Source organism: Leucopleurus acutus (genome assembly GCF_964270905.1).
Source record: "Leucopleurus acutus genome assembly, chromosome: 19".
Classification (NCBI taxonomy): Eukaryota; Metazoa; Chordata; class Mammalia; order Artiodactyla; family Delphinidae; genus Leucopleurus; species Leucopleurus acutus.
The window spans coordinates 7065311-7088950 of record NC_139161.1 but is presented as its reverse complement, the minus strand read 5'-3'; the positions used below and the strand labels follow the sequence as shown (position 1 = coordinate 7088950).

Here is a 23640-nt window from a genome sequence, read left to right as displayed (position 1 = left end):
TCAGGCATCTCTTGCTCAAAAACCTTCAGAGGTTGTTACTTGTCAATGAAGCCTAAACTGTACATCTTGGCCTTGCCTTTCATTATTCCTCCCCCTAAATCCTAAACTCTGGCCAATCTGAAATATTGGCTGACTCCATCCCTCTTTCCTCTCTGCTTTCATGTTGCAATTCAAACACCAAGTCCTCCCTGATTACAAGTAACTGGCTCCCTCCTCTGCAGTCCTGTATGTAGTTCAATGGCACTTAGGGCCAACTGTTTTTCCTTGCAGACTAGGCAACTCTCCTCTAGATGACAAATTGCTGAAAGCAGAGGCTTGGTTGGGTTCATCTATCACCCTGCATAGTGCCTTACATGCAGCTGATGTGAAAGAACAATTCATTCTCCTTATTTCAATGGGCTTGTTTTCTCTATAGAATCAGATGTTTGGTTATTCTCACCTCTAACTATTTTGTTGGTTTCCAGGAAGCACCTTACCATTAGATGCTCTGTTCTCTCTTTTAACTGGAAAGAGCTTTTGGAACTGAAAAATAAAGAGTTACTCCTACAAGCCTCATCTTCTGCCACTCCCCGGTTACGAATCGAACTACTTAGCATTGCACAGAACACGACTCTCACACCTCCGTTCCTTTGTACGTGCGTGACGTTCCCTTCACCTGGAATGCTATTACCCGTGCTTCTCTGGCGAACTCCTACACATCCTCCAAGTCTCGGCTCAGACGTCACCACAATCACCTTCTCTGGGTAGGCTTTTCTGAGATGGGCAGAGTAGCCCCCCCCCCCCGCAACTTTTTAGCTTCCTCAGCACTCTCCAAATAATTCTAACAGGACTTAGGTATAATTTGTTTACTTTTCTTCCACTCTTCTAGAGTATAGAATCTAGACCCTGAATTCCTTGAGGGCCAGGATTTCTGTTCGTCGTTGTACCTTCTACGCTTAGCATGTATTAGGCGCTTGATTCAATCTATGAGCGACTGTGTTACTTCATCTAATACTGCAGAGTTTGTTCGGACCAGATTCTCAAATATTTCAAGACCTGGTCCTCTATTTGGAGTGCTTCACGCTGGAGGGAGATTCTCCCTCCAACCCCCCAGCCAAATTGCCTTGGTTTGGTGGAAGGGGAAAGGGCGTGGTTAAGAGTTACTCCTTCAAGGGTGAGCTCTATTTACCCACTCTGGCACCGAGAGGGTTACAGCAACCCCGGGGGTGGAGCCCTGCCGGTGCCACCTGCTGAGGGGCGGCCCGGCGCCTGCGCCCTGGCCTATAGCTGGTCTACCTGCGGGGGCCTGGCCAAGGAGGAGCGCTTGCGCTTTGGGCCTTTTCCGCTGGGGGAAGTCTCGCGGGGGCGGGGCGGGGCGGGGCGGGGCGGGGCCGCGCCGGGAAGTTCTCGCGGGACCGCGACGAGGAGCGGAAGCGAGGCGGCAGTACCGCTTCAGCGACCGGACGACGACGACGACGACGGCGGCGGCGGCGACGGAGACTGTGGCGGTGACGGCGGCGAGAACAGTCGCTGCCCTCGGGGAGCAGCAGCGGGGTCGGCGGCCGCTCGCACCGTTGCGGAGGGGCCGGCCGGGCGCGGAGCGGAGCAGCTGCGCCACGGTGAGTACGGCCGGCGGCGGCGGCGCTGCTCCCGTGCCCCTTCCTCCCCTCTCCGCAGCGGGAGTCGGCCCGGGGGGCCCGGGCCTGCGTACCGAGGGCTGCCGGGCCTGGAGGTCGGGACAGTGAGGAACGGGGCGGGGAGCGGAATCCCTGGGCTCCCCGGGAGCCCAGTTTCCCCTTCTGGGCGCTTCCTTCCTGGGGACCTTTCCTCCCCTGTCCCTTGGCTCGGGACAGAGCTTCGGACCCCGGGGCAAGAGGCTGGGGGGCTCCTAATTAAATTTCGTGCCGTTTTCGTGGGGGTTTGCCCAGAAGGGGCCCAGGAGAAGCCCGAGAGCACGGGGTACTCATTCTGTGAGTCAGTCTGACTTGGTCCGGGAGGCGGGGGATTCGCAGAGGGCTGCAAATGTGATTGATGCTCCTTCGACCTGCACGGTCACCAAGTCACCGTCTCCTGGTGTTTCGGGGCCGAATTTTGGGAGGAAACCCACCAACCTTATTAATACTGTGAGTGAGGACGTTTGCTACTGGAGCCAGTCAAGCTGCCTTTGCTTCTGTAGCGCCTTTTTTTTTTTTTTTCTTTTTCGACTAGTCTCTGAAAAACATTTGTCAAGAAAAATAAGCAGCAGTTGATTGGAATGCTGCGAGGAAAGATTTCAGTAAGAGACGGGAGGGAATCACTGGTATTTTTCATTTGCAGCGCTCTCCGTGTCTATGATTTACATGTGAGTTACAGCTTATTTAGGGAGTTAAACTAGGCTGGCTTCAGATGCAGTAAGAATATAATTTGCAGAGGAGCCAAGTGCCTCGCGGTCTGACTTTTGGTACTGTGGATTATCAGAAAAAAGTGGGAAAGACACGAGAGAAATTAGCGTTAGTTTCTTTGGCTTTCTAGTGCCTCTTTCACTTTGTGCTCCCCAGTTGCCTTCCCTTTCTATTTCTCTCCATTCCACTGCGGACACTAAGTGTTTACTCCTATAATGCAAGTCACTTGCCCCCTCCCCCCCCTTTTTTTCTAATCTACTTCCCCTTCCTCCTTTTTGTCCCCTCTCTGGCATAATTTTTCGAGGTTTCGGCTCTTTGGCACAATTCGTTTTTTCCCTCATATAAAGATCCCGTTTCTCTCCCGGGAAGATGCCCTCTTTCCTGCTTTATTCTTCGTTTTTCAGCGTCCACTGTGTTCCTTCAGTCTGCCAGAAGGGTTGCTAGAGAGCCATGCGAGACTTAACGTTCTCCCCCTGGGAACTGGGAGGCGCAAAGGATTGAATTCAGCTCTAAGTAATCAATACTGCCACTGGGTCACAGGTGTAGCTTGTGTTTTTGCGTTTTAATTGTTTTCTTCACTTTTAGATCATGTTGTTGTGCCTGCTAATGCTTTTCTTCTTATGTCTCTTTTATGTTAGTAAGGGAGATTGGGTCATTTTGGGGCTTGTGTGTCTTCTTTTTGGCTTTTAGTGGGGGTGGTGAATGTTAAAAACGAAAACCAACCATAGTCCTATATTACAATAGAATTAAGATAGCTTGAAACATTTAAGGGAATAGAATTTATTTAGACCATTGATGAATTAATTAAAGCTTGCCCATTGTAATAGTACTAATTTATTCTTTACCAGCCTTCTAAGATAAGGTGTCTTTTCCTGCATCTGTTACAATCAGCCTTCTTTGTTGTTGGGTTTGGTTTTTGTTTTTTTTTGACAGAAAGAAAGAAATTTGTTCTCTTGCTCCTTCCTTTGTTCAAAATTTTCTGAATCCCAAAATTAAAAGTTAATTCTTGTAATCAGCTCTCTTTGATACTAAAAGAAAGCATTTAAATGTTTGAGGCAGTTTCCTTAGCCAGTGCGTTCAGATTGGAGGGACTACTATTAGATTTTAAATACTAAGTTGGTGGTACTTAGAGATTTTTCTCAATAATTCCTGTTATGTTGCACGTTATGCCGCAACAATTCTAATTGTTACTTAGAACAGAAGAGTAATAGATTTTGGAGAAATGAAGTAATACAGAGTAGAGACCCTCCATGGTCTCCTGAGAGAAACTAATATTGATAGTTACTTGCTTAATTCAGAAGAACTTTCCAGCACTCTTGAACGGCCATTGAGAGCCTTTCATTTTATTTGTCAAAGTTGGGTTTTTCCCAGTTATGCCAAGTGAATATGAATTATTGTCATTTTATGCAAAGACTTTGTAGTGCATTGTCTGAGATGCAAAGTTTAAAATCTAGTCAAGGCACCCTTACAGCACAGCAGTGATTTTTTAAATTTAGCATGCATAAGAATTACCTGTGAATCTTACTTAAAATTAGGTTCCGGGCTAAGGCCACTACCTTGCCGAACTCCAGAAGGCACCTCACAGTGAAATCAGTCCCTGAATGGGGTGAGTTTGATATAGCTGATCCAAGAACCAAAACTGTTGTTACAGGATGCACCCGTAAATTAATGAGACTGAAATGTGGCTTTAAATTACTCGAAGGTACACTTTCTGTATATACACAGTAAATGTTTAAAAGCCCAGTAGAATAAGTGACTATAGATGTGATTAGTTTTATATATGTGAATATTTGAGCATTGTTAGGACTTGATTTGGAGGTATTTAATTTTAGTTCATACTTAATAGACTGTTAATTTGCCTATCAGAGCGTTCCTCTGAGTCCATATGTAAATGGAAGTTCTAGATTTACTGAGAACATGTGGACCGATATTTGAAGAGGTACTGGTGATGCTGGTTTAATACCTCTTAGCACTTTATGCCAGGGACTCAGCATTTACAGGTGCTGTCTCTTTTAATTAGCAAAATGACCTTATAAGCTGTAGATGCTATTATTTTCCCCATTTTCTAGCTGAGGGACACTAGGGATTAGAGAATGTAAGTTATTTCTCCAGTGTTGCCCACCTAGTTAGTAAGTGGTACAGTGACAGTTGAATCCAGGTCTAACTCCAGAGCACCAGTAAGATTTGTTTTTGTTTTTTCTGACTTACAAAAGCAATACATGCTTATAGTAAAGACAATGAAAATACATTGAGGTGTATGGTACAGAAAGTAAAAATATTCTGTGAACTCGCTTCCAGAGGTAATCATTGTTAACCTTTTGAATTTTTTTTTTTTTAGCACACACTGATATATTATTTTATGGAAGTATGATAAACTAATTTTTCTGCAGTTTTAAAAAAAACTTGATAATAATGTATCTTGATATATAGAAAGATATTTCTTGTTATGCTCAGGGATACATGTATTTTGCACATGGTATTTGTGTCACTATTTTAGTGAGATAAATCTGGGACATGGCATTGCTTGTCCAAGGGTATGTATTTTATTTTATTTTTTATTTTTATTTTTTTTTGTGGTACGCGGGCCTCTCACTGTTGTGGCCTCGCCTATTGCGGAGCACAGGCTCCAGACGCGCAGGCTCAGCGGCCGTGGCTCACAGGCCCAGCCGCTCCGCGGCTTGTGGGCTCTTCCCGGACCGGGGCATGAACCCGTGTCCCCTGCATCGGCAGGCAGACTCTCAACCACTGTGCCACCAGGGAAGCCCAAGGGTATATATTTTAAATTTGTCAATAGATGCTGTAAAATTACTCTCCAAAAAGATTGAACTAATTAATTCCCTGATAGAGTGTGAGCTCTGTGGTGATTTTATTTTTATAATCCAGTACTAAGCCTATTGTTAGGCATATAGTAGCTGTTCAAAATGTTAATTTAGTCTGAGAATCTCTTTATCCATAGTATCGCAGAGACTGGATGTTATAAATCTTTAAAAAATTTGACAATTAGTAGGTGAAAGAAATCTCATTGTTTTAATTTGCCGATTTTTGTTTGTTTCGGTTTTTTTGGCTGCACCATGAAGCTTGGGGGATTTCAGTTCCCCAACCAGGGACTGAACCCGGGCCATGGCAGTGTAAGCCTTAATTTTCCATTTTTAATAATGAAGACAAACATCTAATATGTTTTAAGTAGAGTCACGTTTTAACTTAGAGTGACTTAATGTCAGGCTCTGTCTGTAGCGCTTCATATATGTCTATTATCTGTATTACCTAATTCAATGCTCAGTGAATTTTATAAAGTTGGTGATATTATACCCATTTTACAGATGAGAAAACTGAGGCTGTTTAAAAGCCTTGCCCAAAATTATAGCTGGTAAGCATCAAGGTCATTACTTGAACTTGGGGTCAGCCCGCCTTTACAAACCATGCAGGGTTAACACTAAGCTATACTGGCCCAGTGAAGTGTCGTGTATTTTATTTTCTGTGAATTTTGGGAAGAAGAGAGTTGAATGGAAGACAGAAAATAAAATCCTACAAATACCTTTAGGAGACTGCAGTTTACAATACAGTGCATATTGCTTTAAATGAACAGTTCAAGCTGCTCTTGCCTTGTTAAAATTCTCTGCTTGTGATGGGCTGCAGGGTGTGTGCTGGTAACAGTTCAGACATACTCTGTCATCAGGCTTCAGGGTTAAATGTACTCCCAGCCCATTTTCTTGAGAAATTTACAGCAACATATACTCTGTTAAAAACATTATACATTGTGTCCACTTTCAGATTTCTTTCTTCCTTTTAAAGTAATTAATGTGGTGTATGTGATAGAATTTTTTTGTCTTTAATGAAACACACCCTTTTGAGTTTCTTGAGCCTGCATGTTTTTCAGTGGATAGCTTAAAACCTGGCCTTCTCAAGTTTTCTCTGTGAAACGCTAATTTTTACTTGGCATCACCGCAAAAGTATTGATTGGTTGGTTTTCATTCCTATTAAACTGTATCTTACAAAGCAATTGTTACTTGAAACACAATTTTCAAGAGTGTTGTCTGTTTAAGTTTTCTCTAGGAAACCTGTGGTAGATAAGTTGAGTAACAGCAGGAGAGCAAATGTTGAAAACTCTTGGTTTTTATGGTCTGGCTGTTCAGTCACACTGCAGCTGTCTGGAATCATGAATGACATAGAAGTTTATGCCCTGTACTGCATAGTACCTTGACAGTGACAGTGCTTTAGGTTTCTGTCTGATTTCTGTTTTTCAAAAATGAAACTTCTGAAGTTTTTTGGATCTGCGCAATTATTCTTCAACTTCCCATCATTGATACATAGTCCCAACAATCAGACCTGAAGACCAGTGAAAATAAATGGTCAGGTCAGGGTATGGAAAATATTGATAGGCATGTAGCGGAGATTTTGGAGCAGCTGTAAAAAGTTTTAAATAGGTACACGCTGGAAGGTAGGCAAAAAAGGAGAAACAGTTATTAATTCCAGGGAAAATTGAAGGAGTGTACTAGAAAGGAAGGCTGGTTACCATACATTATTTAAATCACCAGTGAACGATGTTTCGTAATGTAATAACTACTGCTTAAACCGGAATATGTGGCATTAGTGGGATGGGGCAAGGCAGAATTGGCAGGGGCGGAACAGCTAAGTCCTCATCTTTCAGGTGATAGGTGATGGCTGGAATAAATTAAGAAACAGCAGTAGAAGGGTGTTATTTAGAAATACTGGGAGTAAACATAAAGAGAAAGCTAAAATCAAAATTGAGGGTGATTGCTTGTGAGTGTTGGGCTAGGGAATTGCTCTTTTTCATAAGCCTTTTAATGCTCTGACTTTTAAAGTTATATGGATTCATTTGATAAATAAGTAACTGTGGTGAGTATAAGTAAAGGGTGTTTCAGGTCACACAAAAGTACTGAGACTGATCTTTTTTTTTTTTCAATTTGCTGGGACTCTTTTTGCTTTCCTGTTTTAGAGCCAGCACAACATAGGATATCCTAGGTATGGCCTGATAGAATGAATAAACGTTGGTTTAGTTTATTAGTTTACCTGCAGTGGAATGTTTGGCCTTCAGAATTCGGCTGAAGGACTTTTTATTACCGGGTGATTCTTTCCTCCTTGGTAATACTCATTTCCCTCTAACCTTAGTATTCCCAACTGGTTTACTCCTTAGTCCTTTTGTAGCTATGCTTGATTAATGCCCCAGTTGTTAACTTTAGAACAAAAGAATAATAATCACTCGTGCCCCTCAAATGAGGTCTCTGCTAGGTGGTAATTATCCACCAAAGGGTGTCACTATAAATAATCTGTCCCCGTTCTGCCAGTGTCAGTGTTGTTTTCTGCTTTTATTTAGCCTGTATGAAAACAGTGACTGACAAAAGAAGAATGGGGCTTCGTTTTCCTTTAGTTACGGGAAGGTCTAGGTTGTGTCCCATATTCAGGGCTCAAGACTCCTCACTTCCTCAGTGATTGTACTGCCCAGCTTCACCATCACCTGGTACACTACCTAAGGGTTATTACAGAATCTTTGCCTGCGAAATGCAGTTTGGATCAGTCTAGTACTCCCCTGGCTCCGAGAAAAGCACCTGTTCTCAGGGGTAACTGTGAGAGGCTTCTGTTTGGCTTTTGGGCGGTAGCTAAGATTCTGAAAAAGGGATTGCTTTCAAGTGTAGATTAGGACTTCAACCTTGCTCCGTAGGCTAGTTAGGAATAATGCAGAGGCTGCTTTTGGAATGCTGAACCTTGGACGTCTATTTTCAAGGGCTGTTGGGGCCCCAAAGTCTTGGGGGTCTTCGAGGGATAGGGAGCCTTGTGCACGAGCAGGTCTCCACCCACCAAAGGCTCTGAGCTGGATTTCCTTTCTCTGGTCACCTGAACTTGCCGATCACAGTTGGCAAGTGGAGAGGGAGAGTTGCCTATGCTGAGAGTAGCAAACTGAATAAGAAAGTAGTTCCTAGGGTCAGTTTCTTCCACTTTCCTAGGGGCAGACCAAGGTTTAGTTTCTGAGAACAGTTAAAGCAGCTCAGGACCACAGCCCACATTGCTGGCTTTTGACTGTGGATAGGGGACCCAACATTTTCAAAGCACCAGAAAGGTTGGCAGGGAGAAAGGAGGGAGAGAGGCCTCTATAACTGAGAAAAGTAGGGTGCCATCCCGAGGGCGAGGCCTTTCTTTGCGTGGATTGCATTTCGTGCCTGGAGAAGAGCGTGAGGGGCGAGGGAGGAAAGGCGGAGACCGTTCGGACTCCAGCCGGTTCCTGCACACCGAACACACCCAGCGGGAGGGAAGAGGAAGTGTGTTCTGGAATAGCTTGAGCAGCTGCCGCCATTGGCCGGCAGGCCTGTCAGTTGCCTGGGGGCTGAGGCTGGAAAGAGGAAGGAGGAGCTCAGGGCTCCTGCCTGGAAGGGAGGGAGGAGGGCTGAGCCAGGCCGAGCCAGGGGGCGTGGGGGCTGGGACGGCAGGCCGACTGGCAGGGCGGGGCTGCCTTCGATCCGGCCACTTCTCTCAATCATTGCTCTTCTGATTCAGGGTGGCATTGTGTGTCCCGCCGTGCAGGAGCGAGTCCCAGCTGAGAGGCGAGGCTGAGCCCAGAGCACTGGGTTGCTTCAGCAGGGAAGACTCCCTTCCCCCCTGCTTCAGGCTGCTGAGCCCTGAGCCCCGCTCAGAATGGAAGCCATCGCCAAATATGACTTCAAAGCCACCGCAGACGACGAGCTGAGCTTCAAAAGGGGGGACATCCTCAAGGTAAGTGTTGATGCCCAGCAAACGCTCAGATGGCTTCTCCTTGTACTCACCTGCCTTCTTGTGCCCTGATAACACACAAAGAAGCTGTGCTTGTTCTTTTTTCATTGCCCACTTTTAACATTTACCATCCTGTGTGATTTGGAGAGCTAGATGCTGAGTAGAATATCAAACATGACTTCAGAGGGTTGGTGTGATGTGTGGTCTTTAACTGCCTTTGTGTGAATGCCTTGAGCATTTCTGTGCTTCTTGATATTGGTAATTCAAGTAAAGTCAGAGCAATATGGTTATAGTAAGGAAGCGTTTGAGTAGATTGGGTTACCTGATCTACTAGAGTTATATAAAAAAAAAGTGAGAGGATTTTTTTAAAAGACCCAAATTTGAAGTATTTTTGTAAAAGCACTCAATTAGTCTTATCTTACATAGTCAAAAGATTTTTGCTTCTGGAATGTGATCCTAGTAGGTTAGAAATTAATTTCCCCTAGTTTAGAGAGGTGGTTAGAAGTACATGCCAAAACTCGTTAAAGAACCTCAATGTATTCTTATTCTTTGTGAACCAACTAATGGAGTTCTAAATGACAAGGTTCAACTTGCTGTTGTACCAGTCAGATTTCGATTTTCTTGAACTTGAGGGGCAGTTACCCCATATTAAACTCTGATTGCACCAAAGAAACCTGCTGACAGTTTAAAAATAAGCTTCCTTACAGTTTGCAGCTCATTTTGAGCCCCACTATTTACATGACGTTCGCCTTCCACCTGGCACGTGTTAATTATGTTGTTTACCCAGTTGACTGGAGCAGCTTGCTCTTTTGGATATGTAATTTATTTTTACATGGGTGGGTGTTATCAAATAGTGTATCAACTCTGAGAAAAACCTAAAATTTAATGTTTGAGTCTTCACTGTGTCTCAAGTTTTGACTTTTTTCCTCTAAACCTGATTATTGGAATTTGCCATCCATTTGTTTACTACTGTTGAATGAAATTATTAGGATTTTATAAAGAAGAAGAAAGTGGAAATACAGAAATATGATTCTTTATAAAAGGACTAGTGACTTTTGTTTTTAAGTTTTGCAGACCTATGGAGAGTTGTTATTTTGTTCACTGCCCAAGGTGTAGAGTTCTGCTCTGAAGTTAGTTTTTGTAAACTACTACTGTACAGTAGTTTTTGTAATGTTAGAAATGTAGGTTGCACTTCATAGAAGGTGATAAAGAGCCCTTTAAGGAGAAGGAAACTGTGAGCTTTTTTTTTTTAACATCTTTATTGGAGTATAATTGCTTTACAATGGTGTGTTAGTTTCTGCTTTGTAACCAAGTGAATCAGTTATACATATACATATGTTCCCATATCTCTTCCCTCTTGCGTCTCCCTCCCTCCCACCCTCCCTATCCCACCCCTCTAGGTGGTCACAAAGCACTGAGCTGATCTCCCTGTGCTATGTGGCTGCTTCCCACTAGCTATCTATTTTACATTTGGTAGTGTATATATGTCCATGCCACTCTCTCACCTTGTCACAGCTTACCCTTCCCCCTCCCCATATCCTCAAGTCCATTCTCTAGTTGGTCTGTGTCTTTATTCCTCTCTTGCCCCTAGGTTCTTCATGACCTTTTTTTTCCCTTAGATTCCATATATATGTGTTAGCATATGGTATTTGTTTTTCTCTTTCTGACTTGCTTCACTCTGTATGACAGTATCTGGGTCCATCCACCTCACTACAAATAACTCAATTTCGTTTCTTTTTATGGCTGAGTAATATTCTATTGTATATATGTGCCACATCTTCTTTATCCATTCATCTGTTGATGGACACTTAGGTTGCTTTCATGTCCTGGCTATTGTTAATAGCTGCAGTGAACATTTTGGTACATGACTCTTTTTGAATTATGGTTTTCTCAGGGTATATGCCCAGTAGTGGGATTGCTGGGTCGTATGGTAGTTCTATTTTAGTTTTTTAAGGAACCTCCATACTGTTCTCCATAGTGGCTGTGTCAATTTACATTCCCACCAACAGTGCAAGAGTGTTCCCTTTTCTCCACCCTCTCCAGCATTTATTGTTTCTAGATTTTTTGATGATGGCCGTTCTGACCGGTGTAAGATGATACCTCATTGTAGTTTTGATTTGCATTTCTCTAATGATTAATGATGTTGAGCATTCTTTCATGTGTTTGTTGGCAGTCTGTATATCTTCTTTGGAGAAATGTCTATTTAGATCTTCTGCCCATTTTTGGATTGGGTTGTTTGTTTTTTTTGATATTGAGCTGCATGAGCTGCTTGTAAATTTTGGAGATTAATCCTTTGTCACTTGCTTCATTTGCAAATATTTTCTCGCATTCTGAGGTGTGTGTGAGCTTTTTGACTGTATTCTCAAAGTCAGCACTAAATTAATCAGAAAGCAGACAGAACCAGCTGTAGGTTTTAGAGAGAAATACATCATCTGTTTCTATTTCTTTAGCTAGAAATCGGCAATCATAACTTAGACTACTAAATTACTCTGTATCATTGATGTACTGAGGAGATAATTTGGTGTTTTCTTAGGTGATTACTATTTTCAGCAGATAACCTGCTCCTGATATCATAATAAGATTGGCTACTCAGATAAAGGAAAAAAGATTGGCTCCTCAAGTAGCCACGTTTGTCACTTGTACAAAAATGCTTTGGGGCCAAGCTTGGGGGTTTTTTTGGTTTGTTTGTTTACTGAAATACAAATTAGATTTCTCCATTAAGTTTACCCTAGAAACTTGAAACTTGAGCCTGGAAGTTCATATTTTTTCTCTTAGTCTATCCAGTTGCACATTTAGCACTAAAGCAACAAATCAAAACAAAACTGTGAACTTTGAGGTCTGTTTTAAAGAATTTTTAGACAAGAACTTTCCCTGTTTACTGCCACTAAATTTAGTCTTGGACCATGAACATTTTATAAGTTCTCCACCTTAAATTGGTAAACTTCTTGAACAAGTGTAATGTCCTTCTTTCCCATCCTACAATTAGGATGGTGCTGTTTAATATTCCCCCAGAAATTTTTATGATGGGAGAGAAAGTGAATCAGAGTGCTCACATTTACTTTCAGATTTTCTTTGGGGAGAGAGAAACATACATATATTTGGTTCTTTCCAGTTTGGCAGATAACTGGCATATGAAGTCATAATGCCATTATTGCTTTTGAATGGTGGCCGTTAGCTGTTTGTTAGTAATCTTGTGGCTTTACTCCAAAAAATAAGTGACGATACAGTAGTTGCCCTTTGTCTCATAATTCTGTGAAACAGCTGAGTGAAGAGGAGGGACATTGCTTTGTCTTAAGCACTATTAGTTTAAAAAAAAAAAAGGCAGCGTTTTCTTCTTTGATTATTCAGGGAGTAACTGGCTTCATTTGAGTGGCTCTGATTTGATTTGCTCACTCTTTAGGATGTTAGTTGTGAGCCAGATCATGTTTTGAAGTGTCTGGAAAGCATTGACCAGTTTCCCTCGATTGAAATATGGATCTATTTACCCTCTGTTGATAAAAGGGACATGTGCACGTGGGTACTGAGTACATTTTACTTGAAGATAATGAAATAGAAAGGGGCTCAGCCCTCTGCCTATGACCAGGTTCAGGATTACACCCTCTCACTGTCTTGGAGTTCCTGGTTAACTTTTGCTGAATGTTGACTCGTGTCTCCCAGCAGACCACTTCCTTACTCTCTGTCCACATGTTGACTTGTACTGCCCTGAGAAGAGAGAGCAAATTAAAAACATCTTACTGGAAGCCAGTAAATAGAACTTAATGCTTGGATATATCTGCCTTTGTTAATTTCCCTCTTATAAAAGCTTGTGTTTTTCTTGGGGAGGGGTGGGGAGGGCACTGGGGCTAGGTATGGAAGAAATTGCTCTTCCTTCGTGGATGAAGTGAACCTAAATTTCCCCACCGTTGTAGGGCAGCCTTGAGATAGCCCCAGGGGTTCTCCACTGAAAATGAGGCCCCTGAATACTCTGCCCTAGGCACACAAAATGCCTGAGCTTACCTAAAAGTTGCGTTTGCCATCTAGAGGCTTCTGTACATGTATTGATACTTCAGACAGTGCTGCATAGGAATGAAGAGACTGTTCTGAGCTCTCAAACCTGTGCTCATTGCATTCTGTAACTGGGTGGTTATTTTCTATCAAGACAGACCTTAGACTCTAGAAGAGAACCAACAGTAGATCATCTCAATATCTTCTTCTCTGCCTGGCACGAACTTCCTTTACCAGTTTCCTAAACCGCTTTAGAATTAGGTCTTGGGTTCAGGGCTGATGACACTATTTTACTGTTACATTTACAGAGCGTCTCCTTGAGCCACATCCTGGGGCAAGTTGCTTTGAGAGTTGGGGGAGAAATAGAAGATGTACTTTCTCCCTTCAGGAACTCTAAAATCAAATAAGAGAAGTGAGGTTAGTATGTGAAACAGTATGTGACAGTGTGTAAAATTAGAGGATCTTTATTTTTTTTAATAAATTTATTTATTTATTTTTGGCTGCATTGTGTCTTCGTTGCTGCACATGGGCTTTCTCTAGTTGCAGCGGGGGGGGGGGCTACTCTTCGTTGCACTTCGCAGGCTTCTCATTACGGTGGCTTCTCTTGTTGCAGAGCACGGGCTCTAGACGCGCGGGCTTCAGTAGTTGTAGCACATGGGCTCAGTAGTTGTGGCTTGCGGGCTCTAGAGCACAGGCTCAGTAGTTGTGCCACATAGGCTTAGTTGCTCTGCGGCATGTGGGATCTTCCCGGACCAGGGCTTGAACCCGTGACCCCCTGCAGTGGCAGGCGGATTCTTAACCACTGTGCCACCAGGGAAGCCCTAGAGGATCTTTAGAACAGGAAAAGACTTCCTTATTTTAAGGTGAGGAAATGGTGGCCCATGGAGGTGAATGATCTATCCAAGATCACAGCTATTAGTACTTAGTGCTGAACTGGTATTTAACAGAATGCTGAAGTTGTGTTACACACTGTAACTGCCAGTGTAATTTTGAAGAGAAGAGATTGGTGAGAGCCGAAGTCCAAGAAAGCTGTGTGGAAGAGGCATGATTTGGACTGGGCCTTGTGAAGACCAGGACAGGGCTAGGTGAGGACAAGGGAGGGGCGGGGGCTGTGCTTGTTGTGTTTAAGACAGGAATGCTAGAATAAGGTTATAGGCTGTGACGGAGTGGAAAATAAGGTAGAACTGGAGCCAGATAAGAAAAACCCAATAAGAGTTTGATCTTGTCCTTAAGCCTCTGAAGGTTATCAGCTGATGACGAAAGTATCCTGTGTGTATAGTGGAAGTGTCCTGTGTGTATAGTGGATTGCAAGGAGGGAAGCCTGGAGTCCCAGCCTGGCAGGTTCCAGTAATCAGGTTGTGAGATAAGTGCCTGTACAGGTATAGGAGACTAGGAATGAAGGACAGGGGGTGCTTTGAGGAAAAGAAAAAATAACGGGATTTCTGCCTGTCAGCTGGGAGTATTTGAATAAGTCTCCTGTGTAACTGAGAAAAGAACGTCCATTGAGTATGCTCCTGAGAGCCAGGAATGTGAACTAGAGTGTGATTGGTTCCAGTTTTCACAACAGCTCTAAGTCCTGAATTTCAGTACATGAGTCTCATTTCAGGTGTTTGAACTATCAAACCTAAAAAATAAGAGGTTGGGATGGGGTTTTTTCTTCACTATTTCAAAGTACTGGTATCAGTATACTTTTTGAAGTATTTCTTTGCCTATTGATAAGAATTGTTATCAATCTTGTTAACTAAACTCAGAATATTGCATTTAATCTTTAAGAATGAGGACAGTTTGAGTTCTCTTACAACATAATTTGTTTGCCTTTCATCATATTCATTTCCCCCCTGTCATCTGAATGGACTGTTTCCAAATAGGTGCTAAGAATGAACTTTCAGTTCCTGTACAAGACTCCTTTGGGGGTGGAGGGGGTTGCTGGCTGAAGACCAGTCGTCCCTGTTTGGAGAAAGAAATGTCTAAGGAAATGCACCGTTCCTTTGGGGTCTTCAGTTTTCACCTCTGTGAGCCATTATAGTTAAGTCATCATTGAATAGCTACTCCTTATGAAGCATTTAATATGTGCCACAAAGTTATACATGATTTCTAATTTTGGACATCAGAAGGTTGGCATTATTAGCCCCATCTTATGGGTGCAGAAGTTAAGTAACAGGCTCAGGTTCACACATCTAGTAAGAGGCAAAGCTGGGATTTGATCTTAGGCCTGGCTGCAGTGCTCCCCCTACAGTACATTAATTCCCCTGTTAACTGTCAGGTATGAGTAAACCAGAAATATAAGCTTATCTGCAGTCCTGAGTTACTCACCTGCCAGGCATGGACAGCTGTCTTACGGCACTGCTTCTACATAGTGACGTATTGGATATCCTATCTAAGTAAGCTGAGGTTAATAATAAAAGAAATGAAAGGGGAAAAAAAGGGTCATTTCACCTTTCGGATTAGCAAAGATGATAAAGACTGACCCCACCCTCTTTTGGCCAGGGTGTGGGGAAATGGGTACTGTCACCTCCTGCCAGTGGAGGTTTGTACGAATACAGTTGGTCTTTTTGAACATGGCTTGGTGATACATATTAGACCATAAAATGACCCAGCAGTTGCACTTTCAAGAATTCAATCTAAGAAAATTCACAAACAAGTTTTTTTAAAATGTAGACATGGGGGGGGGGATGTTTATTTCAGTGAATCTGTGTGCCACCTGGAAATTTCTGCAATTAAATTATGAAATATCATTTCCAAGATATTAAAAGGTGTAAAAATAGGCATCTTCGAATACATGGAATTACCATATTATAAAAAAAAACCTTAAGTAGCCCATCAGTGGGAGGCTACATAAACAGATTATGGTGCTTGTAAAGTGGGATACTGTGAAGATGTTAATGTTGATGTAAAACTGTATCAATACAGTATATGTGTTGCTCAGACAAGTGTTTATGGATCCTCTTTTAAAAAGTGAAAATATATCTAATTTATTGAGTTCTTAGTATATGTCTGTGCACTAAGCTAAGTATTTTACTTGTATTTTCTTTTAATCCTCACAATAATCCTATTAAGACAGATGCTATTATCCCCAATTTACTGATCAGGAACCTGAGGCTTATGTTCAGTAACTTGCCCAAGTTCACATTCAAATCCAGGCCGGTTAAGTCCAGATTCCATGTTCTTAACCACTACCCCATGGGGCTTTTTTGTACCCAAATGAGGTCAGATGAGGGAGGGAGGGAGGGGGCGCGAGCCCATTTAGGGAAAATTGCTATCTATTTCTATTTGCTTATTAAATACATAGACTTCTTTCTGAATGATCCCCTAAAAGGTAACAGTTATCTCCAAGGAGCTGGATTTCAGGTGATTCTTACTTCTTTCTTGTGCTTTTTTTTTTTACATTACTTTAATTAATTTATCAGTTTTATTAAGTCAATACAGCTTTATTCAAATGGTAAGTAGTTAACATTTTGCATGTTTTACCTTGATGGTTATTCTAGGAAGTTAAAGTGCTCCGGTCAGGGCTTGGTTGGTTGTGTATTTTTAATGACTGAGATTTAACCTGCTGTTAGGCTAAAGTTCACTGTGCCTATCTATGTTCAGAGTCATAAAACTTAGACACCTTTTAAAAAGTGACTCACAACACCTTTTGGAGGAAAACCTTGGTCTTTTTGGCAGATACTTCCTCTGTTTTACCTCCTAGTGTATGTGGAATGAGAGACACCTGTGGTATTGTGCTAAAGAACTGCTCCAGGGCTAGACCTTCCTTCTTCTTCTGGCAGATCTGGCCTTTTGGTCTTGGGAAGCTGACTCTCCTTTGGTTCTCCCATCCTCAAAATGGGAACAATAGCGTCTACTTTCCTAGAGTCACAGTGAGGATTAAAAGAATTAATATGTTAGTGTGCTTAAAGCAGTGACGCGTAAAGTAGATAGTAATGCTACCTGCTATTAGTTTTATTAATGTTCTTCAGACGCACAACTTTGATAAGAGGATGTCAGTCTTACTGCTGGCTCAGGTAACTGTTAAGTCACATGACTCGACACATAAAACTGGCTGGGTGCTTGTCCTGATACTACCTCAAACTCAGCATTGTGCAAACTTTGTCCCAGAACTTAGCAGAAAGCGTGGTATTGATGGAGGATTTTGTGAAAGACAAGTAGTTTCTCCATTCTTAAAAGTCTTTGGCCCTCTCTCAGGGTTAAACCTGAAAGCAAAGAGGTGGGTAACTGCACAGTGTCCTGTTGGGGACCTCACTTTTGTATATTTCTTGGGCTGAATAGAGCTTTGGGATTATGCTGTTGGCAAATATTAAGAAGTGATAGAAGAAACAGCCTTGGGAAAAATTCGTTGCTATATTTACTCTAAGGATACTAAGGAATCTTTCATTATTATGTGTCCTCAGGCAGGACATGTGGGAGAACATTCTCTCTGGTCTCCATACCTAGAATAGGCGTATTTCCCCCTCAAACAACTTTTTTAAATCTTAAGGATGCTATAAATAATGCTTTGATAAGTTTCCTTCTTTATCTTCTAGGAAAGCTTAGAGCCTACTATGGTCCCATTTCTAGCAGTCGCTCTTATACTTTCTGTCCTAATATTTTTGTTGAAACAGGTAGTAATTATTAGTGGTAAATATTTAAAGTTTTTCTCACCCTAACAATGGCTTTGATTTTTAACTAATTTATTTATTCTTCAGTTTAACAGCAGACTTTTAAAATCTAGATTTAGCAAAATGGCAAAGCCTTTTGTAGTACTTTGCTTTTGAAAAAATACAAAAAGCATCAGTTTAGTTTTAAAGTGAGAGGAAATGCATTTTGGACCTTAAAACTGTAGACTTCACAGAGAACAAGAAATCAGTGTGTAGGCTTCCCTGGTGGCGCAGTGGTTGAGAGTCCGCCTGCCGATGGGGGGGACGCGGGTTCGTGCCCCGGTCCGGGAGGATCCCACATGCCGCGGAGCGGCTGCGCTCGTGAGCCATGGCCGCTGAGCCTGCGCGTCTGGAGCCTGTGCTCCGCAACGACGGGAGAGGCCACAACAGTGAGAGGCCCACGTACTGCAAAAAAAAAAAAAAAAAAGAAAGAAAGCAGTGTGTGTTTTCAGTCAGAATATTGATCATGCAATGTCTTTGTGTCATTTTGTAGATCTTTTATTTTCCTAGATAAATATGTATGGTTTGAAATGGATTGCTAGAGGAAAGAGAATAAATTTACAGCATTTTATTTTTTTGGTTTCATTGGGTCTTTGTTGCTGTGTGCGGGCTTTCTCTAGTTGCGGCGAGCGGGGGCTACTCTTCTTTGTGGTGCGCGGGCTTCTCATTGCGGTGGCTTCTCTGTGGCGGAGCACGGTCTCTAGGCGCACGGGCTTCAGTAGTTGTGACTCGCGGGCTCTAGAGTGCAGGCTCAGTAGCTGTGGCATGTAGGCTTAGTTGCTCCGCGACACGTGGGATCTTCCCAGACCAGGGCTCGAACCTGTGTCCCCTGCATTGGCAGGTGGATTCTTAACCATTGTGCCACCAGGGAAGTCCCTACAACATTTTATTGTCAATATTTCCATTTTTCCTTAACATATAAAATTACTTTAATATACATTAATAGAAAAAAAGAGGAAATTCAAAATTCTGCACGAACTCCCCACTCCAGTATTTTTACTGTTGCAGATATCTTCTAGGCTTTGTTATTGTATAAACATTTTTATACTGCTGTAATTATAGTGGCCTTAAAATACAACATATGTTACCATTTTCCTGTGTTTGTTTTACTAATTATTTTTAATGGTTTAATGTTTTAAAATATTTTTAAAGTTAATGTTCTATAATTGACTTAGCTATTTCCCCATTGCTGGATACTTAGCTTGTTTCTATTAAAAGTTTAGTTTATCATCTCAAAGGAGGCTTTTGATTATGTATGATGCTCTATTGTCCAAAAGGATTGAACAGATTACCTACTTGAGGTCAAGTTGAATGAGAATGGCCCATAATCTTAGTCAGAATACATAATAGTAGTGCAGCTAATGTTGGCTTCATTTTCTGACCTCCTTTAACAATAGAATATTATTTCAGTTTGACAGTGTTTTATAGGACTGTGAAATGATTTGTGAAATGATTAAACCTCTTCACTCAGCATCTAAGATACTTGACAACAGCATCTAGTTTTTCTGAAGCACGTTTTATTTTGTGCTGTTCCTTCAGGTGATTAATTTGCTTTTTTATAGCTGTGTCAAGTTAAGTTAATAAGTAATTTTGATAGCTGAGAAATTTGATGTGTACTCATAGATGTAGTTTTAATTCAGTTTTACTTCTCTGGTTGAATTAATCCCTTCTGGAGGGAGATAATCCATCCTCACTCATGTTTGGAAAAAGATGGAAAGACAGACAAACCAGCTTTGTTTAGTTGATGCTGCAAATGTTTAGCTTTAGAGCCAGAAGGCTCTGCTGAGAGCTTTTGAGAAAAAAGTGGAGTGATTTATTGAAACATCCTCATGCTCTTAACATGTACTGAGATATAAAGAAAAAACAAAACTATCGTGTTGGTTCTCTCTGGATGTTGGGATTATGGAGAACTGTCACTTTCTACAGCATGCATTTCTATAATGGATGTTTTTACAGGCATATATTAGTTTCATAATCAGAAAAGCAGTAAAAACCAAAAACACCACAGTAGTTTTCTAGATGTAAATTTACAAGTCAACAAACATTTTAGGGTCTATTTTGATTTCTTAAAAGGAAAAAAAAAATCAGCGTACAGCTTCATGGAGTAAATTTGTTCATTTCTTCTTGGTGAAGACAGCACAAGCATCTCCAAGTTATCTAGGACTATTACATAGACTTTATGTAAAATAGAGAATACACAACAATAAACTAGAAGCGGGCTCGGCTCTTTTGCTTATGAACAAGTAAGATTGGCCCTAAAACTGGTCTTGCTGCCCAGATTTCTAGTTATATCTAGCTTATCTTTTCCCTGCACCTTATATGAAACTAACGTTATGTGCTTTCTTACTTACGTAATTTTGACTTAGGTCAGTCTCCAAACTGGATTATGGCTAGTAATGCAGCCAAATTGCAGTTCTTCCTAGGTTTAATGATCCATGTTGCCTTCCTTGTCTCCTGTCCATATTTAGTCATTTACATTTTATTTATCAACTTCTATAAAAATGTTTGGCTCTGAAAGGTAAAATTAAGAGACAAAATAAAGATTTGCACTTATTTGTGGGTTTTAGTTATCTGTTGTGCATTGAAAAATATCAGGTGTCTTCATTTCATTCTTTTAAAATGTTTATTAGAGTTATTGAAAAGTGTAAAAGAAAGGCCATAATCCCTCCTGTCACCCAGATAACCTTTTTTTTTTTTTCTTGCGGTACGCAGGCCTCTCACTGCTGTGGCCTCTCCCGTTGTGGAGCACAGGCTCCGGATGCGCAGGCTCGGTGGCCATGGCTCACGGGCCCAGCCGCTCCGCGGCATGTGGGATCTTCCCGGACCGGGGCACGAACCCATGTCCCCTGCATCAGCAGGCAGACTCCCAACCACTGCGCCACCAGGAAAGCCCAAGATAACTTTTTGAAATAAAATAAAACAAATGTCGAACTCATTAGAAAATGTAAAAGGCAAATACTCTTCCCAAAGAAAATAACTATTCTGTTTTTCTGTAACCTTTCAGGAAGAAAGACATTTAATGAGTATAGCTATAGTTACTTTTACTGTACTTTCTGGGTACGATGAGAAGCACACAGAAACGTTATTCAAAATTGTAATAATGAAAATAAGCAGGTACTTCATCTTTGGAAGGAAGGATGGGGTTTCTGTTTAAATGTACTGTACCTCTTTAGGAAAAAAGCAGTAGCTAGAAAGGTCACTTTGCCAGGCTATTAGAGAAGATCATAATGATTAAGACTTTAAAAGTCACATGTTAAAGCTGAGTCAGAGTAGATTTCGAACCTGAAATTGGTGTGAATTTTCCCAAAAGTTGTGCTAATATTGTCTACATCAGATATTCAGATGAATTTGTGACTAATGGCCTCACTTAGTGCTAGAAGTGGAAACTTGTAGCCCTGCAGGTCTTTCCTTGAGATTAATTACCTTATTGGTCTCCTAAATTTAGGTTACTGGTTGAGAAAGAACCAGTACTTTACTTGGAAAGTCATTCTCTTTGTGTTCAGATGCCCTTTATCTGCCTTCTTGGAGCACCTAATATAACTACATACATCTGAACAGCTGTTGTCCTTAAAGACTGTAGAAGTAATTTTCAAATTCAGTTATTAGTTTGTTGGTATTGTGTATCAAAGTGTAAGCTTTCTGCATGTTCTTTCCCTCCTCTTCTTTCTTATTAGATATTAAGGGCCTCGCAAAAGGGGCATGCTTCTCATTTGCATATTCTCAGATAACCTGATGAAAAATTATTGATTACCTGCTTTTGGGGGTGTTGGGTTTTATAAATAAAAGAATAGCAGCCTCAATTTGAAGTGAACTATGGCATGTTTTTCCTTTTAATATAAATGTTTATCTTGTACTGTTGGTAGGAATGTAAATTGATAGAGCCACTATGGAGAACAGTACGGAGGTTCCTTAAAAAACTAAAAATAGAACTACCATATGACCCAGCAATCCCACTACTGGGCATATACCCTGAGAAAACCGTAATTCAAAAAGAGTCATGTGCCACAATGTTCATTGCAGCTCTATTTACAGTAGCCAGGACATGGAAGCAACCTAAGTGTCCATCGACAGATGAATGGATAAAGAAGATGTGGCACATATATATAATGGAATATTACTCAGCCATAAAAAGAAACAAAATTGAGTTATTTGTAGTGAGGTGGATGGACTTAGATACTGTCATACAGAGTTAAGTAAGTCAGAAAGAGAAAAATAAATACCATATGCTAACACATATCTCCATATATATATGGAATGTAAAAAAAAAAATTGTTTCTGAAGAACCTAGAGGCAGCACAGGAATAGAGACACAGACGTAGAGAATGGACTTGAGGACACGGGGAGGGGGAAGGGTAAGCTGGGATGAAGTGAGAGAGTGGCATGGACTTATACATACTACCGAATGTAAAATAGATAGCTAGTGGGAAGCAGCCGCATAGCACAGGGAGATCAGCTCGGTGCTTTGTGACCACCTAGAGGAGTGGGATAGGGAGGGTGGGAGAGAGACGCAAGAGGGAGGAGATATGGGGATATATGTATATGTATAGCTGATTCAGTGTTATACAGCAGAAACTAACACACTGTTGTAAAGCAGTTATACTCCAATAAAGATGTTAAAGATAAAGTGATAGGAACTGAAAAATATATATATATATAAATGTTTATAAATACCTAGGCTGTAGCCTTAAATTTCCCTCTAAATGCTGCTTTAGTTGCTTCCCATAAATCTGGGGTATGCAGTTGTTTTTGTTTTCATTAATTTCAAAATATTTTCTAATTTGTTGTTTTTTTCTTTGACCCATTGGTTATTTAGGAGTGTGTTGTTTAATTTCCACATATTTGTGAATTTCCGAGAATTTCTTCTGTTGTTGATTTCTATTTTAATTCCATTGTGCTTATAGAACATACTCTGATTTCAGTCCTTTTAAATTTTTGAGGCTTGTTTTATGGCCTGGCATTTGGTCTATCCTGGAGAATGTTCTGCTGTGTGCTTGAGATGAATGTGTATTCTGCTTTTGTTGGTTGGAGTGTTCTCTAGATATCTGTTAGGTCTAGTCAGTTAATTATTTTTTCCTAGAGTATGTCATGATAGTTGTAGAATTTTGATGAATTCTTAAGAATACTTACCTAGTATCTTGGTGAATCATAGCAACAAATTGAGTATCTCCTAGGTTAAGGGTATTATGCTTAGTGCAAAGGGTTGGAGGTATAGATAATATTTAGTAATACACTGTTTTAAGAGCTATGCTAGAGGTATGCACTGGGTGTTCTGAATGAAAACAGACTTGGTAAGACATGAGTATTGAAAAGTTTTCTGAGCTAACTTAGAAACACTCATGACTGCTTTGTCCATCCAGATATGCCTGACTTACTGAGGCCTTCTGTTTCTAACATTAGCGAAGCTTACTGTTAAACTCTGAAGAGTTGTTGGAGTTGTCCTAGAACACTTAAACTTGGAAGGTTAATTGCCTTTCATTGTATTTGGCAGTTAAAAAGTAGATATGAGCCATATTGATACCAACGTGGCAGACGCAGATAGCATCAAAGTAATTATGACACTTCTTTCACGTTTTGTGAAAAACTTTAGATGAGTGCCATCAATCTCAAATTTTATGCCCATGACGCTACCACCCCACTTTTTAAGAAAATATTTTTATGGAAATAGGTTTCTATTACACATTTGCATGTAGAACATACTGAATAGTGTTTTTAAGTGGGGTTACTTTAAACTAGAACTTTCCAGGTATTGAAAATAGCATGAACTTTACACTAGTATTATGGTAACATCAGAAATGGAAAGGATTAAACATTTTATTTTCTCCAACACCATATGAATATGAATTATATTTAACAAGTTTGTGTATAGTCCAGAGTAATATACACCTGAAATCTGCTATCTAGATGTTAGTTTCTAAAGTTTAAAAAGTCTGTGGTCAAAG

The 23640-nt window shown here is 41.0% G+C and overlaps 1 protein-coding gene across 1 annotated transcript in view; it reads left to right on the top strand.

Annotated features, from left to right (window-relative positions):
* The first annotated feature begins 1403 nt into the window (after positions 1–1403).
* The window catches only part of GRB2 (growth factor receptor bound protein 2), a 70114-nt gene continuing 47877 nt past the window's right edge, over positions 1404–23640 (top strand). Inside the window, exons 1-2 of the mRNA XM_082861043.1 lie at positions 1404–1598; positions 8871–9086. Of these exons, the coding sequence (XP_082717169.1) occupies positions 9009–9086 (78 nt within the window). The 5' untranslated portion in view covers positions 1404–1598; positions 8871–9008. The remainder of the gene's footprint in view (positions 1599–8870; positions 9087–23640) is intronic.